The sequence below is a fragment of the Scleropages formosus genome, chromosome 5 (assembly GCF_900964775.1).
Source record: "Scleropages formosus chromosome 5, fSclFor1.1, whole genome shotgun sequence".
In the NCBI taxonomy this organism is placed as follows: Eukaryota; Metazoa; Chordata; class Actinopteri; order Osteoglossiformes; family Osteoglossidae; genus Scleropages; species Scleropages formosus.
The window spans coordinates 25936605-25953135 of NC_041810.1; the positions used below are offsets into that span (position 1 = coordinate 25936605).

A 16531-nucleotide genomic window follows, 5' to 3' on the forward strand; every position below is an offset into this window, starting at 1 on the left:
TTAATCTGGTGAAATCCCGGCGAGGCGCTGGCCTCTCCCTCATCCTAACAGCCACTCAGCGGAGGATCATCCCCCTCCCGGCTCCCGGCTCCCGGCTCCAGCCATGTGTGTCCATCAAAAAGCCACTGTCTCAACTTTCAAACAGAGTACTGCCATCCTTTTTTTTTTTTCTTGTGGAAAGCCTGTACACCCCCCCCCACTTCTCAAGACATCCACTCATTATCAGCATTAATTCCGTTATTAATTATAACAGACAGTTAAATAAAACCCCCCCTTTTTTAAGCAGGTCGCAATTTAATTTATAGCAGCGCATTACAAGTTAGTACTTAGTTCCACTGGCGGTTCAGCGCATTTTGTAGCTGTACATTCTGACACTTTTTAATTGTACACGCTGGGTTTTCACTCCTGGGAGGGAAGCGATGCAGGGGGTCCGGAAAGCTGAGCAGTTGCCGGAATTACTGTACGTGACGGGTATGTGAGACACACACAGGGCCGCGAAGTGGGGCTGAACCGAACTGAAGCCGAAAACTCTACTCTCATTTCATCACATTCGGGAGGAATAAAACAAAGTGTATTTCACTGTACTGTACGTGATCATTTCAGTCCTTCGAGCATCAAAAGATACACTCTGTGTTCTTCTTTCGAAACTAATTAATTACTGCAGGACACGCGCCACACGTGGAAGAAGTGGGTGTTTTGTGTTTCCAAGCGGTGACAGTTGTCGGGGTGAAGAACCCAGTGACCCCACCCCGCTCTACCCCACCTCCGCTCGAACCCGCGCTCACGGGACGGACGCACCTGAATGGTCCTCATGTTGGTTCGCTTCTCGCTTCCAGGAGAGACACGAGAGCGGTCGCGAGCTAAAGTTCGGTCACTGTTGTTCACTGTAGGCTAGGTCCAGGTGGGGGGGGAGAGTGTCCGGCTCCGGGTTCCACCTCTCCATTCTCAAACCTCACAGTCCTAATTCTAAAAAAAAAAAAAAAAAAAAAATGAAAAGAAAAAAGGAGAGAGGAAAAAAAAACCTTCTACTTCCACATTACATTTATTTTCCGACGTGTTTGGCGAAATGTTGCGCACGCAGGACAGAGCAGGAAGAGACACGCAGCAGCTCCGATCACGCAGCGCTACAATGTATCTCTTCGCAATCCGCCCGGGGATGCTGCGGACGCTCTGACGCTCCCTCCTCGCGCTTACGCCGCTAGTGGTGGCTCTTTGCAGCGGCGTCGCCACGCGCAGGTGGGTGGGGTCACAGTGGGAGGCTCGCGGCGGCGGCGGTCCGGTCCGGGGTGCGAGGAGAACCGCCGCGCCGCGCTGTGCTCCAGCTCCACTTCACTCCTCATCAATGAGCATCTGTGGGCTGCCGAGCAACCAAACGTGGGCGGGGCGCCGGGCAGCGCACCTGACCAATGAAAACGCGCAGCGGTCGAGCCGACGCACTGACGGACCAATAGGAGAGGCGCTCGCGGGCAGTGGGTCGTCGGCTCCGCCCTGCGCGTTGAGGGTGATAGTGGAAGAGAGAGAGAGAGAGAGAGAGAGAGAGAGAGCGAGAGAGATGAGCCACAGTGGGTGGTGACATATTAACAATGAACTATTCATACAACTTCATGATAACACACTATTAATACAGCTTCTTAGTAACGACTGTTACTACAACTTCACGTTCTTGTCCACGATTAAAGCCGTCCTTTAAATTTACTGCAAGTTTCATTCAGCTCGATCAACATGATTACGAGTATGAACACAGAGCACCAAGTAATACGACTGCAGCATATTATTAATTATATTAATATTAATAATACAATAATATTAATTTCCTATTACCGTGTTATTTTCGTGGTGCCGTATGAAGTCCATGGTACTATTTTACTTTTTGTATTGCAGTAGTATTTCAAAAGTATTGCTGGAATCCACAGTACTGATATATTTTATTATGCACTACTATTTACTTCATGGTACTGTGTTATTTTCATAACGCTATATTAGGTTTATCATATAATACATTGTACTGTATGCTTTCAGGAGCACGTGATCCGCGGGGCGCGGGCGCCAAATTATGCTCGCTGCAAATTAATATGTTTACTTACATTTGCACACAAATATTTAAACACATTTAAACATTTTAAAAGCAGGGTGAGAGCAAAAAACGTTCCGTTTCCAAATATTTTCAAACTGCGATTGTGCGCCACCTTGTGGTGAAACTGAAGTATTACTTTTTTTTTCTTTTTTTTAAAAAGACGCGCTCAATATCAGTAATGTTGCGGACCCAGGGGAAGGGGAGGGGGGGTTAACATGCGTGACGAGCACGTGCCGCCGCGTGGGTGTTCGCAGTGTTGAATGTGGAAACGACACATTGTACAAAATCACCTGAAACAAACGGCGTTTCATTTAAATAGGTGTTCCATTATAATGATGTTTCCGAAGGTATACAGTGATGTGAGGAAGCACCTTGTTCCCATTAGTGCGGAAATTCTGGCAGCTTCGGAACAGTTTTGTGCACCAGTTTATCAATAAGGACTCATCAGTCCTGAGACACACACACACACACACACACACACACACACACACACACACACACACGCGCGCACACACACGCGCACCGCTGTAGAGATGAGCACTCTCTGCCGGTGGCTCAGTGTGAGACTGAGATTTCGGTATCAGAAAGCATGGGCTGTTGTCAGGTGCGGGGGTGTGAGGTGTGACAGCTGACATTTCTGGGCACCACTCACTGTGAGCAAAACATGGTCACCTGACCACACTCACACTCGCAGCTCCTTCTAAATGTATGACAGCTTCCAGACAAGATGGAGCTAAAAAGACAGATGGCACTAGAGGAGGAAGGCCGGGGAGGCGGCTGCCGTGTGTGAGAGCAGCAATTCGAGGATCACCTCGGAAAATGTCAAGTGGATTAAGGATCTGGCCTTTTCTTCTCAGAGACTCCGCATCAAACGAGCACACGCGAAAGCGGGGGTGTGTGTGACGGCCTCTCACCGAGGGTCGCTGCCTTATTACGGCGCCCTGAAAATAAGACTCCTTCACACTGCAGTGCAAGAGGGGCAGCGAGGAGGGGGGCACTCAGGGCCGCTGTGGATGAGGGTATTCTGGGGCCCGATGCTTCGACACGACGCGTGACGTTCCTCTTACCTGCTGAGCAGGAGAGAGATTGATGGCGCGTCAGCTCCTGTTGGTGCTGCGCTGCGGTATCTGACACGGACCCTCCTCCCGCCAGCAATACGGAACTGCCTGTCGTCACATTGCTGCTGTCAGCCAGGTGTCACCGCGGGATGGCTTCCCTGTCATTTATTTGCCCGTCAACAAAGTCAGGTGAGACAGGCAAGAGAGGAGAGGTGGCGGTGGGAGGCGTAGGGCGAGATCGGTACGCAGTGCTGGGCAGGGATTGGTGGAGCTGTTTGGCTCCGCCTTCACCTGGGGCTCTCACTGAACCCAGAAGTGTGGGGGCGGACCCGAGTTCCGTCTCAGATCCAGCAGATGCTGCGTTGTCGGATGCGGTTCAGTCGGAAGTCTCGCAATGGGTTTGGACTCGATGCTTTCCTTCGAGGCGCAGTGCAATTCCCTTGCGGTGACGGCTCCCCCTGGAGGGCGGGGCAACTCGCCGCCACCCCCCCACGCTCCCGTATCCCGGCAGACAGTCATTCGCCATGACAGGCGGAGGTATTCGGGTCAAGAGGTAGTTCTCCGAGCCCTTTGGAAGGTGGGTGATGACAGGCTGAACGTGGGATTCGCCGCAGGAGCCGATTCCTCCCTCCCCCATTGTTTCGTACAGTGTCATTTACTGTATATTTACATCAGCTATTGAATTCCTGTTCGCTGGAAAACTGGAGGTGTATGTCAAATTTTATACCTTTTGCATAAACAAAGTGAATAACAACCACCAAATGTCATGCTGGTGCCTCACATTCCTGGGCTGCGGGTTTGGACGTGGGTTCGAAAACAGCTCAGTCTGCTTGCGGGTTCTTCCCATGTTCATGCGGGTGTACTCCAAGTGCTCTGGTTTCCTCTCACAGTCGGCTCCTTCCTCTCACCTGCTGAACTGGTGACTCCCACTTGCCTCTAGTGTGTGTGCGTGTGTGTGTGTGTGTGTGTGAGTGACTGAATGAGTGAGTGAGTGTGTGTATGAGTTACACTGCACTGAATAAATTATCATAGGCACTTTAGTACAGCATACCTAGTATTGTAAGTCATCTTGGAAAAGATGTCAACAAAATACAAGTTAATAATAATAATAATAATATTAATAATAATAAGAAGAATAATGTTGCACATGTGATCCACACCATATGATGGCTGATCCCTCGAGAGCACAACATATCGAGCAACTGCCACATCCAAAAAAGGCGACGGCACAAAAAGACTAACGTTCCCACGAGACGCGGAGGACCTCTCCCATGTCACTAGGCTCCTCCCACTTTCTTGGCTCCTCCCACTCCTATTTCCACCACGACACTTAATTTTCCTCAGAGACTCCGAAATGATAGGCAGCCGAACAGGTGATCCGGCCAACGGGGCCCTTTAAAGGTCTGGATGTTTACTTGGTGACCTCATTATGTTCCTCCTTGGGAGTCGTGCCGCAGGGGAAGGAAACCGGTGAGAAAATATCATCATCTCACTTTATAATTCATAGCCCCCCCAACTCTGTCCTTAGCCTTCCTTCAAGCTAATGAATCGTTTGCTGGAGATCAATGGCATCTCAGTGGCAGAAAGGCTCCATGCGGAGAATGTAAATAGGCCATACGACGCTGATGTTGAAGAAACTTCCACAACGAGCCCGGAGACAGAGAGCAACACATTCAACTAAAACAGCGGTTCGTTCTGTCACAATAAATTCATGATCTTGCCAGCGATCAAGACCTGGTTTGCAGTTCTCCATGCTGCTTTTACACAACTACAGCATTTCAGTTATGAAGATGGTACATGTGCACCAATTGCATGCAGAAGTACCGCACATCACACACACACACACACACATTTTCAGAACCGCTTGTCCCGCACGGGGTCACGGGGAACCGGAGCCTACCCGGCAACACAGGGCGTAAGGCCGGAGGGGGAAGGGGACGCACCCAGGACGGGACGCCAGTCCGTCACAAGGCACCCCAAGCGGGACTCGAACCCCAGACCCACCGGAGAGCAGGACTGCGGTCCAACCCACTTACCGCACATCAGGCCCCTAAATTAATAATAATAATAATAATAATAATAATAATTCCCCCTGTTGTTCCATGTACTCGGATGAACGGAAAGGTAACAGTAGGGAAGACATCATCCATAATAAATGCTGCGGTTGCAGTGCTGCTGTCACTGCTGTTTCACTCATAAGCATCTCAGGGCGGTTCATGTCTGTGAAGTACATTCTGAAAGTGCTAAGAGGAGAACTTCTATAGCTGATGACTGACGCTGAGTGCTGCTTCCTGGGGAGGTTTCCTCACAAAGGCAGGTCGACGGGGGGGGTGGAGTGTATTATGTCCCCTGGGCTTCTGAGGAGCTCAGACCCTGAATAAGCATCAGTCCCATACAGGACACGGGCTTTGGATCCAAGAGCCCCTTACCCCCCTCCCCCCCCCCCCGAACACGGGGAAGGCGACACCGCGGCACCGGAGTGGTTCAGAAAAACAGCTGAAATGAGCCATAATTCAAAGATAAATGCAGCTGTTCAGTTTCTAGTAGCACAGAAAAAAATGGTTTATGGTGTTTTCCCTCCGGTAAATATGGGAATCAGTCATCTGAATTTCCATAAATGCCATGTTTGTGAGTATTTAAGGAGACACCAAACGAGTCACATTCATAGAATGAGAACAGTATGGGACACACACACACACCCACACACGCTTATAACGGTGAGTCCTGAAACACACCCTCGTTGCTGCTCTCCAGGGCATGTGAGATGCTGAGTTGAGTCGGCTACAGAAAGCCAATCCTCCTCTGGGGACCCTGGGGCCTGACGGGCCGCCGTCACAGCCTTATTTGTCCAGGAGCTGCACGCAGCAGATGCTGGCCGAGCACGGCGCTGAGCGTGCCAGACACAGCCGTCCGTCGACGTAGGAACACAGGAACCTTGAAGGACCGCGACCGTGAGGCTCTGTGCAGGACCCTCGTGCAGCAGGCGCTTTCCTCAGCAACAGGTTAGTACATCTGGGTGTGTTTCGCGCATGTGTCCTGTGCTTCCGTACATCCTTGTTTCAGAGAGCACAACAGGACAAACTCAGGAGGAAATGTCACGGTTATATGCATGGACTCATAGCCTGAAGGTTGCAGGCTGAAGTCCCACTTCAGTAGGAAATGTCATCGGAATAAGAGAAATGGGAGAGATCAGTGAAAGTGGTCAATCTGTTCATCCTTCCATTACCTTAACCCTACAGTTCCAGTTTGAAGGTGCATGTGGTTATTGTGGTCACTGGAATTAGTTGTGCCCTCAAACAAGGTAGAGTACTTTAAATTCTCCACTGAATGTTCCTCTGCTTTCAGTCGAGGTATTCGTGATCAATAAGTGTCTTCAAATGGCTATTCGGTGGCACGACATGGAGAATGACCACCCCCTAAAAGCACCATATCCTCAAGATTGTTTCCTCGTGCAGCTTTCCACGCGACCTTGCCGCTCAGCCGACAGTTGCTCTTGGAGAAGAAGAGTCCCCTCATCGCCATGGCCACCCAGGTCCTCCAAACCTTCAGCGGGAGGGTGGAACAGCATTCTGAGATCCAGATGTCTTCATCCTCGTCCACCACCGTCACCGTGAGCACCACCAAAGTGCGCAAAGTCTCGCAGACCTCCAAGGCGGTTGAGGGTAAGGCCCGGGTAGTGACGACCATGGGGATTTCCTCTAAGTTCGCTCATTTTGGAGAATATCAGGGCACAAGCTGCTGATAACAGTAATTCCTATATGTTGAAAAAAATGAACACCTCAGGGTTTATCCTTCCCATTCTGTCTGCATGTCCCCCAAGAGGCTTTAAATAGACTTCGAAATGAACGTGATAACAGAGAGAGTGTGGCTGTTGGCCTGTAAGACGTCACCTTGTTCTGTGAAGGATCTAGATGCACCGCTGCTGAGGAAAAATGGGCTGGGGTGAAGAGGAGCACCTAAAGAGCGTAGACGTTGCAAGTTTAACCACTTAACCGTGTGTGTGTGTATTCCACAGAGCAGTCTGAGCAGCGCAAGATCTCAACCACTGTGGAGTCTTTCAGTCAGGTGCAGAAGTCTTTTGAGATCCCTCCAGGAGAGTGCGTCCCGGATTTCGAGGAGAAGCCCCGCCCCATTTCGGCACAAGAGGGTGGGTCCCGGCGCTGAAACCTGATGCGTTCAGCCAATCCCGCTCAATCACAGAACACCAATTTGCATATTGTAATTACTCACAGACCTACAGCCACAGTCTACAACAAACCCGGCTATCTTTATGGCCAATTTAAGACCTTCCATATTTCATACAGATGTATCTGCTCAGGGAACCAGCTGAGCACCAAATCATCTGCTTTCCTCAAGACAACGCCTGCTCACATAAACCGCGATCCTCTTCAGTGGCTATATTCCTTGAATGTGGGTGTGACAGGTGCACCATGCACCTTTAACATTTGTGACTTAGGTGGAAATGTGAGTGCCACTATGAGGATTTTGAGCCCAAACTCTGCTGTCATCTATGACACTCACATGAATGCTACCGCGGGAAAGCCCTGACCATTGGTTGAACCCGAGCCTCTTACGTTGCAAGCCAGCTTGCTAGCCCACAGCTAAATAATTCAGAATGCGGTTCAGAAAGAACTCGGACATCCCCCGCGGATGCCCGAAGGCAAATGTGTTGCAAAGTGAACTGAGGGGGACAGGAGAAAAGAGAGCAGTGGATGAGTTGAGGACCATCAAAGCGCTGTGCTTTTTTTGCACCAAAGCAGATCATTCTTGCATATAAATGTGTCGCACCATGTTTGGCAGGTGACAAGGCCTCGTTCAAGGTGAAGGTGACCGGGAACCCCAAGCCCACGGTGACCTGGAAGAGGGAGAGCGGAAGGGCGCTCACTGAAGGGGCCAAGACCTTCTACGACAGCATCAACAAGCAGTACATTCTGAAGGTAGCACCTCCTCAGCACATGTCCCCAACGAGGAAGACGATGGGCTGGCGCTCATCCCCGCACACATAGCAGGAGGAGGTGGGGGAGAACGTCACGGTGCATGTGAGATGTTCTCCAAGCACCACTCAGCATCCCTTCATCTGGTGCGGCCTCAATGCAAAGAGCCAAAGGGCTTATTTAAGTTCTCAAATGCGAGATTTTAAGCTGTAATTGAATTCGCGGGTGACATCGAGAGACCATTGCAGGCGCTCATTAGCCACCGGCGCTTGTGGCTCACGGCTGTCAGCGCTGACAGGAAGCCATGCGTCTTGTGGAAAAAAGGGGCAGAAAAACACACTTGAATCCTTTTAATGTTTCAGAGGAGATTTAGTGCTGCCTCCCACTCCGCTGGGAAACCTTTAATCAAGCTTAAACTGCCATTATTAAGCAATTAACAAGTGGGTGCTGACATATGTATCTCTGAGTGCCATCTGTTTCACGGGTGAGATGCACTTGTTTAGCTAAAGCGCTAACTGTGCCTCTCGGGTGCTTTACTGCCCTCTACCGTTTATAAGAGCTTCTGCATATGAGCTGAATGATCCTTACAAATGGAATTTTCAGTCATGCTTCTAAAGCGTTTGGATGACCCTTGTTTGCACTCTTTTCCCTCTTCTGCTTCCATCTCTTGTGCAGATCAAAACGCTCACCATGGAAGATGCTGATGTCTACAAGTGCATTGCCTCCAATGCACACGGAGATGCCATCTACACCGTGTCACTCGTTGTGACAGAAAGTATGCCCCGTGTTTACTGCTATTTGGATTTTCTTATCTTGCTCATTCAAAATATCTCACTCACTCAAAAATGTTTTGTCCTTCAAGATCCAGCGTTGGATTTCAAGAAGAAGCTGAAGAAACGGTAAGCTCACATGTTTGGTAGATGCTGTTTTGCGTCTCCCGTCCTGGGTGTGTCCCCTTCCCCCTCCGGCCTTACGCCCTGTGTTGCCGGGTAGGCTCCGGTTCCCCGTGACCCCGTAAGGGACAAGCGGTTCTGAAAATGTGTGTGTGTGTGTGTGTGTGTGTGTTTTGCGTCTTTATTCTGTTGCTCTTTTCTTTGCAATAACATTAGCCCAGGTAATATCTCAGTGTGTTTTGTTAGATAATGATATATAAAAGAGACACAGAGCAGTTTTAAACAGCACATTAAACACCCGACTGTCCGGCGGCATGAAGCATGGTCTGCTCTGCAGGAGTGTCCCAGTAGCCAAGGAAGAGAGGAAGCCGATCACTGAGGAGGAGATGCTGAAGATTCTGGCTGGAGCAGATAAGAAGGACTATGAGCGCATTTGTGCAGAGTATGGCTTCACCGACTTCAGAGGAATTCTGAAGAAGCTCAAGGAGATGAAAAAGAAAGTGGACGTAGAGGTGAATGTCACTAATATGTCCACATGCAACATTCCCATGAAATGTTCTTCTTGCTATGCACCTGTCATGTACAGGCAGTGTTCAGGAAGAAACTGTCTTGATCACTGGATGATATATTTGCAGATGGTAAAGGTTCTAAAGCCTTTAGAAGATGTCACGGCCAAAGCAGACACCAATGTGATTCTTGACACAATTCTGGAGCTAAAAGACCCCAACACTAAGATGATGTGGTTTAAGGTATGGTAACAACAGGGATGTACCTTGGCACAGGAAGTGCTCCTGGTCTATGCAGGTATGTTTATGCTTTTATGGGATATTTTGGGGAAAATGTGTTCCTCTCGCAGGGAACGGAGCCACTGAGGATCCAGTACTCTCTTGGGAAGTATGAGCTGAAGCAGATGGGCACCAAGTACATGTTGTGCGTCTCCAGCGTGAGCTTGAAGGATTCTGGCAGTTATACGCTGAAGGTTGGAGACAAGGTGCTCTCAGCCAAGATCAATGTCATAGGCAAGTGTCTTAACCATCACATGAAAGCTTGGGAGCCCTAGAGACTTATACATCCCATGAGTAATAGGCATTAAGGCATTTACAGCAACATCCTGATCTTGAAGTAATTATTTCTATAAAGCTTGGAGTGTTTTAACTTTAAATAACTTCTCCTGGTTTACAGAAATGACACCTTATTCTACATACTTGCAAAATGTTTATGTTTCAAGTCATGCTTGTATTTAGGCTATTGGCTCAATGCCTTTCTCCACTTTCCTCTACCATCCTCTCTGATAACTCCTTCTACTCTTAGATGAGCCCCTGAAGTTGGTGTCAGACCTGAAGCCAATGCGTGTGACGGAGCGCCAGACAGCTGTGTTTGAGGTACGCCTTTCCAAGAAGACCAGCGAGCCACCGATCTGGAAGTTTGGTGGCAAAGAGGTGAAGAGAGATGAAAAGTTTGACGTGTCAGTGTCTGAGGATGGCCTTACCTACACGCTGAAGATCAAGGATGTGCGACCCAGCGAAACGGGCGAATACACCCTGAGCCTGGGAGACCTGACGGCTAAGGCACCGCTCTTCATTGACAGTAAGGGATGGGCAAATTATCTCATCCTCCATTCTATGAGATTAAGTGAGAAAGTCCATTTTTTGTACATCTTCTAGTGCCTATAAAAGTCATGTTTGCTGATAATGGTCTTGTCATGGCACCTGAAGGGTCTTATTCAATAATGTCTCTCAAAGACAGTTCTGAGGAGTGATTTGGAAAAGAAAGGAGCCTACCATCAGGTATTGAATATCATTAATTAAGAACGTGCATAATTCTGGGACTTGATATTTGCTGCTCAACCAGTCTAATTTGCTATGGCTCCTCTTAACTGTCAGTGTACTAACTGGCTCTACCTGAAGTTCAACACAAGCCTTCCTTTCTCCCTCACCCTCCAGGGATTCCCATCAAGTTTGTGAGCCACCTGAAGAATGTGCGCGTAAAGGAAAAGGGCAAGGCGCGGCTGGAGTGCGAGATGAGCTCCAAGGACATCCACATCAAGTGGCTGAAGGATGGCAGGGACATTACCAACAACCCCCGTTACACATTCATGCGCGAAGGCAAGCGGGCGGAGATCATCATCGACGACTGTGACCTGGCTGACAGTGGAGAGTATGCCATTGTCTGTACGCAGGATAGCGATGCCCAGGAGTACGTCAGTTCTGCCAACCTCACAGTGGACGGTATGGAGATCAGCTGATGAATGTTGCCACAGACTAGAGAATCTAGGTCAGACAGTAGTTTTCCCATATTAATACAACTGAGCCAATACCGCTATATATGCATAAAGCAACACTGTTACATCCTTTAACAATTTACTAATGAAACAATCAGGGTGAAAGACTGTAGCACAGGATACAACAGCATTTCCCAATTAAACAAACTATTGACTATGAAATCTATTGTTTCTTTCCCTAACCTCTCCACCACTTTCTGCCAAACAGTACATTCAGTGCTAGTTGTAGGAAAAAACTGATTTATTCATTTGGATTATGAATCTGATTAACAATGTCCATAAGGGAATAATTAGCATTTGATTAACACCTCAAATGAGTGACATAACTATTTATTATTCCATGTGTTGCACCCAGATGAAGACATGCATATTTAAATTTGTAGCTATTTCAACAGATTTAACTTCTATAAGACCTTAGAAGTCTAAAAAGTTAGCAAATTTTTTGGAGATATTTGGACGAATTGACCTCTGCACTCCTTGCTTGTGCATAAGCTAATGTGGGAGTTTGATGGGTGGGCATTTCTTTTATTGTTTGCAGAGCGTTTTGCTACAGTGAAGAGTGGCATGTCAGATGTACAGTGTCCTACTGGTTCTACTGCTGAACTGTGTGTGGTCCTGAACGATGAGAAGGTGGATGGTGTGTGGCTGAAAGATGGAAAAGAGGTCAGTTCCATTTAGTGCGCATACCATTTGGGTTGAGTCGTTATTCTGGAAAGAGTTCAGGCACAGTACCTGATGTTCATTCCCTATGCTCAACTGGTCCATATGCAGGTGTCAGATATGAGTGGGATCCAGGTGGTAAAACAGGGAGCAGTCCACAAGCTGATCTTCAGCAGGGTGGGTGATGATCAGGAGGGCAAGTACACCTTCAGGGCTAAGGGAGCCGAAAGTGAAGCGACACTGTCCATTGCAGGTATATTACATCTTCTGACACACCAAGGAAATGTGTTCATGTGACCAAAAGACCTATGAAGTGGTATTAACGAGCTTCCACTATGGTTCTTAGACCCTCCAACTATTGACCCTACCATGCTGGAGGTTCTGGCCATCCACCCAGTGACAGTGAAGGCTGGGCAGACTGCCACCATCAAAATCCCCTTCAAGGGCAAGCCCACACCCAAGGTGACTTGGTACAAGGATGGCATTGAGATGACAGAAGATGATCGCACCAGTGTGGAACGGGAGGTGGACTCCACCACGCTGGTACTTACAAAGTGTGTGCGTGAAGATAGTGGTGCTGTTATGCTGCGGCTTAAAAGTGATTGCGGCACTGCCATTGCCAACCTTCATCTCAATGTCGTGGGTGAGTGACCGGCGCTAACATGCATCCCCGGATCTTGCTGTGTCCATCCAATGAAGTTCCAGTCTGGAGAACAAAACTGGCCACATACGCCTATGATGTGTCTAGTGTTAGAAAAACTTAGGTTGTAGCAGAACTGCTGCAGCAGTTCACCATTCCAAACCACAGCTCATTTTAGATTTGTTGTTACTGTTGTTTGTATATTTAGCGGGCAGTCTTCTTATAGCTGTTAGGATATGTTTCACAGCACACCATAGTCTTAAAATACCTACAGTGCTGCGTTACAGCGAAGAAATTGCAAAGAAGGTGAGAAACTGAACTAAGGAACTGTGACCAAAATGTCGGTAGTTCAAATCCCAGGAGATTCATACCTTTTGCAAACAAAATAAAATAGCATTGTTGCAGTGTACATGTCTTCTCTCTGTCACAGATCACCCCAAGCCTCCCCAGGGCAAGGTAGAATTCCTGGAACGTACAGGCAAGTGCATCAAAATGAAGTGGAAGGCACCACGTGACAATGGAGGCAAGCAGGTGACCAGCTTTGTCATTGAGAGGCGCATGGTGGGCAAGAAGTCCTGGATCAAAGTGGGGGAGGTGGACAGTGCCACCACCTGCTTCAGCAACGACAAGGTGGAGGAGGGCAAGGCCTACCAGTACCGCATCCGAGCCGTCAATTCCCAGGGCATGAGCGACCCTTTGGAGACTGAGGAAGTGTATGCCGGGGAGCCTATTGGTGAGATGTGCGGCTAGAAGAGAACACGCTGGGATACAATGAGCATGTCGAGGGTGTCACATTGAGTGTCATACAGAGTTCACGGTTCATGTTTAAGTTTTTTTAGCCAGAACTCTGTGCTTTGAGCTCTGTTGTTTCATGAGCAACATGGGCAGTTATATTCTTGTAGGAATTGTACCATAAACTTACCTGCAATTAACCTGGACAGGACAGGCTTTGTACTCTGCTTTTTCTAAGATTTCCCCTGCTTGACCCCACCTGTTGTGTGTGGACAGAACCCCCAGGTATGCCCTCTCAGCCCCAGATTGCAGATGTGACAAAGGAAGCCGTCACAGTGACCTGGACCCCACCAGCTCAAGATGGTGGAGCAGCTGTGCTGGGCTACATTATTGAAAGAAGGAAGAAGGGCAGCAGCATGTGGGTCCCGGTCAACAAGGAGCTTGTCCAAGGTCAGTTCTTCAACATGTAGCCATGGTTTCACTGTCTCTCCACGAGAACCATGTCACCAGTGGTTTTCAAAGCCTCTTTCTAAAGCCTCAACACCCAAGCCAAGTTCCACGCCTCAGGGTTGGACTGCTTCAAAAGGCCTTGTCTTCTATCCCAGACACCAAGTACACTGTCGATGGGCTGGTGGAGGACATGGAGTATGAATTCAGAGTTACCAGTGTGAACCGAGCTGGACCAGGGAGCCCCAGCACAGTCTCCAACTCTGTCATTGCCAAAGACCCAATCCGTGAGTGGCTAATGGGACATCAAGTCCATTTTCAACTTCCCTCTTTGTGTTCTGAGTTGAAATGAAATAATGTGTCTCTGCCTCTCTTTTGAGGTGCCCCGGGCTTGGTGAAGGACCTGCATGTGACCGACTCTTCCAACTCCTCCATCTCACTGGGCTGGAGCCCTCCAGAACATGGTGATGAACCATCCGGCTACATCCTGGAGGTCCGCCCCGATGATGCGAAGGAGTGGACCAAATGCACCAAGATTCCCATCACCGGCACCAGCTACACAGTGGGAGGACTACAGGAGCGCATGAAGTACTTCTTCCGCATCCGTGCCGTCAATGAAGGGGGCGTGGGCGAGCCTATTGAGCTGGATCAGGGGGTGTTGGCTATGCCACCCCCAGGTGAGCAAAAACAAAGTTTGGGTGGAGCAGGGTTGGGGTAGTTTATTACATACAGCAAGACAAACTCTATAGTTGGACAAGGAATGTCTCGAGTTACTGCCACTTGGCTCACTGCACTTTGTTATAGCGTATAAGAATATAAAGTACTAGAAGACCATGACAGGCTCTGCAATGTTGCTAATGAAGTGCGTGGTTCTGTTCCTTCTCCTGCCAGCGGCTCCTAGATTTGACATACAGGCCAAACTGAACAACCAGATGGTGGTGCGGGCGGGAACAGCTCTGTGCATCCACGTCACCTTTACTGTGAGTGCAATCTCTCACTCTCATGCACCAACCCGCTCTGTGTTAACACCCCTATCAGTGCCTTCTGGGGGTGGATGAGCTGGAGTAAAATGAAGTCATATGCCTTGGGTTGTTTGGGTGGAATTGGGAGTGATGTGGAGAGGTATGGTTAGTGACTGGGTGGGGTAATGGCTGGACAGGTAAGGGTTTCAATGGTGTCTCCTCTGCAGGGCTCCCCTCCCCCAACTGTTACCTGGATGAAGGACGGCATCCCCACAAAGGGACGGGAGACCATCACCAAGGGCAAAAAACACTCGCAGTTCCTCATCAGCTCGTCCCAGCGTTCCGACTCTGGCATTTACCGCATCAATCTCCGTAACGATTATGGGGAGGTCCACTACGACGTCAACGTCCGTGTCACAGGTACGGTCAAAAAAAGATTCCAATGTACACAGTGGTGACAGGGAATGGAATGCGTTGGGATTTTGACCGGTAAAATTCTTTCTTCAGACTTCCCACGGCCCCCCAGGAACCTGCAGCTGGTGGAGGAAGTGCCCGGCACAGTGACCCTCCACTGGGAACACACTCCCGACTTGGCAGACGATGAGCAGACGCACTACATCATCCTGAAGAGGGACGCGAGCACAGCCACCTGGTTCACTGCTGCGGAGCGTGTCTTCAGTAGCAAGTATACTGTAACCGGGCTGCTACCTGGGCGCAAATACTACTTCCGGGTCATTGCCCGCAACCACATTGGGGACAGTGACCCCCTGGACTCCAAGGACCCCTTCACCATTGCTAAAGAGAAAGGTACTGAGATGGCGGTTATGTAAATTGAGGGCAGCAGGTGGTGTAGTAGTGTGAGGTACAGTCTCTGGCCTTGGAGGTTGCAGGTTCTAGCCGTATCTCCTGATATATTTCTCTTACTCAAAGTATCTATCCTAAATCTGTTCCAGTAAAAATTACCCTGCTGTATAAATGGGTAAATCGGCGTAATTTGCTTTGGAGAAAAGTATCAGATGAATCAGTGTATGTAACAGATTATACTACATTGTAATCCATTTTGACAGACTGTTAGGGAATATTACTAGTATATATAATTAAAATGTCATTATTTACAAGACAGATATTTGCTTGTTTAGGATGAACCTGTAGTACTTGAGGTGTTTTATAAAACTTGCATTGCTTCTTCCAGAGCACTTTAACCTACGCATGAAGGAGTACAGGGCTAAGGACCACTCGGTCAAACCCGAGTTCCTGGTGCCCCTGAAGGACCATGCCGTGCGCCGCGGACACGACTGCACCATGAGCTGCGCCTTCCTGGCCCGCCCACCGCCCCAGGTGTCCTGGTACAAGGATGATGTGAAGATCTTGGAGAACCCGCGGTACTGGCAGAGCAGTGCGGATGGCGTGTGCACCCTTACCATCCCAACCTGCTGCGCTAAAGATAGCGGAGAGTACATGCTTTTGGTGGAGAACCCCCTGGGCGAAGCCAAGTGCAAGTGCGCTCTGGTCATCTTCGGTGGGTATACAGCTCGCTGATGTGCTGCCCGGTCGGGGAGCCCTTTTGTTCCACTCCATGTTTCTGTAGCGCTTCTCAGAGCAATTTGTCACATCGCTGCTCTTGTTGGTGACAGATAAGGATGACAAGAGTCTTCTGGAAAGCCTGACGGCGCATTCCGGAAAAGGAAAGAGCATCATGTGAATGCCATCGGGTTCCAAGAGAGGACGCCACGTTTCACCTGCAGCCACCTTCAACTTAAGAGAAAAAAAAACTTTGTCTTAAATGCTAAAGTGGCTTTTGGTTGTAAGGTTGTGGCTAAAATATAGCCTCTCTTGCTTTATGGGTAGAG

At 49.0% G+C, this 16531-nt stretch overlaps 2 protein-coding genes across 3 annotated transcripts in view; one reads left to right on the forward strand and one right to left on the reverse strand.

Annotated features, from left to right (window-relative positions):
• b4galnt4a (beta-1,4-N-acetyl-galactosaminyl transferase 4a) overlaps nt 1–1357 on the reverse strand; it is a 97652-nt gene extending 96295 nt beyond the window's left edge. The window contains exons 1-2 of one of the 2 annotated variants that reach the window (XM_029251823.1): nt 1195–1357; nt 799–966 (exon numbers count right to left, since the gene is read on the reverse strand). The gene's annotated coding sequence lies outside the window, so the exon portion shown is untranslated. Of the gene's footprint in view, nt 1–798 lie in introns of both variants that reach the window. The other variant, XM_029251824.1, reaches the window with a different exon arrangement.
• A 5295-nt stretch (nt 1358–6652) lies between these two features.
• Nucleotides 6653–16471, forward strand: LOC108942179 (immunoglobulin superfamily member 22-like). The gene is made up of 22 exons (XM_029251921.1): nt 6653–6794; nt 7148–7279; nt 7933–8069; nt 8742–8850; nt 8935–8965; nt 9297–9471; nt 9595–9708; nt 9816–9978; nt 10271–10546; nt 10903–11187; nt 11779–11903; nt 12012–12153; nt 12247–12543; nt 12971–13273; nt 13549–13722; nt 13878–14006; nt 14100–14396; nt 14611–14699; nt 14909–15101; nt 15189–15488; nt 15874–16200; nt 16316–16471. Exons 1-22 carry the CDS (start codon nt 6653–6655, stop codon nt 16381–16383), a joined length of 4008 nt encoding a protein of 1335 aa, XP_029107754.1. The 3' UTR covers nt 16384–16471.
• The last annotated feature ends 60 nt before the right edge of the window (nt 16472–16531 follow it).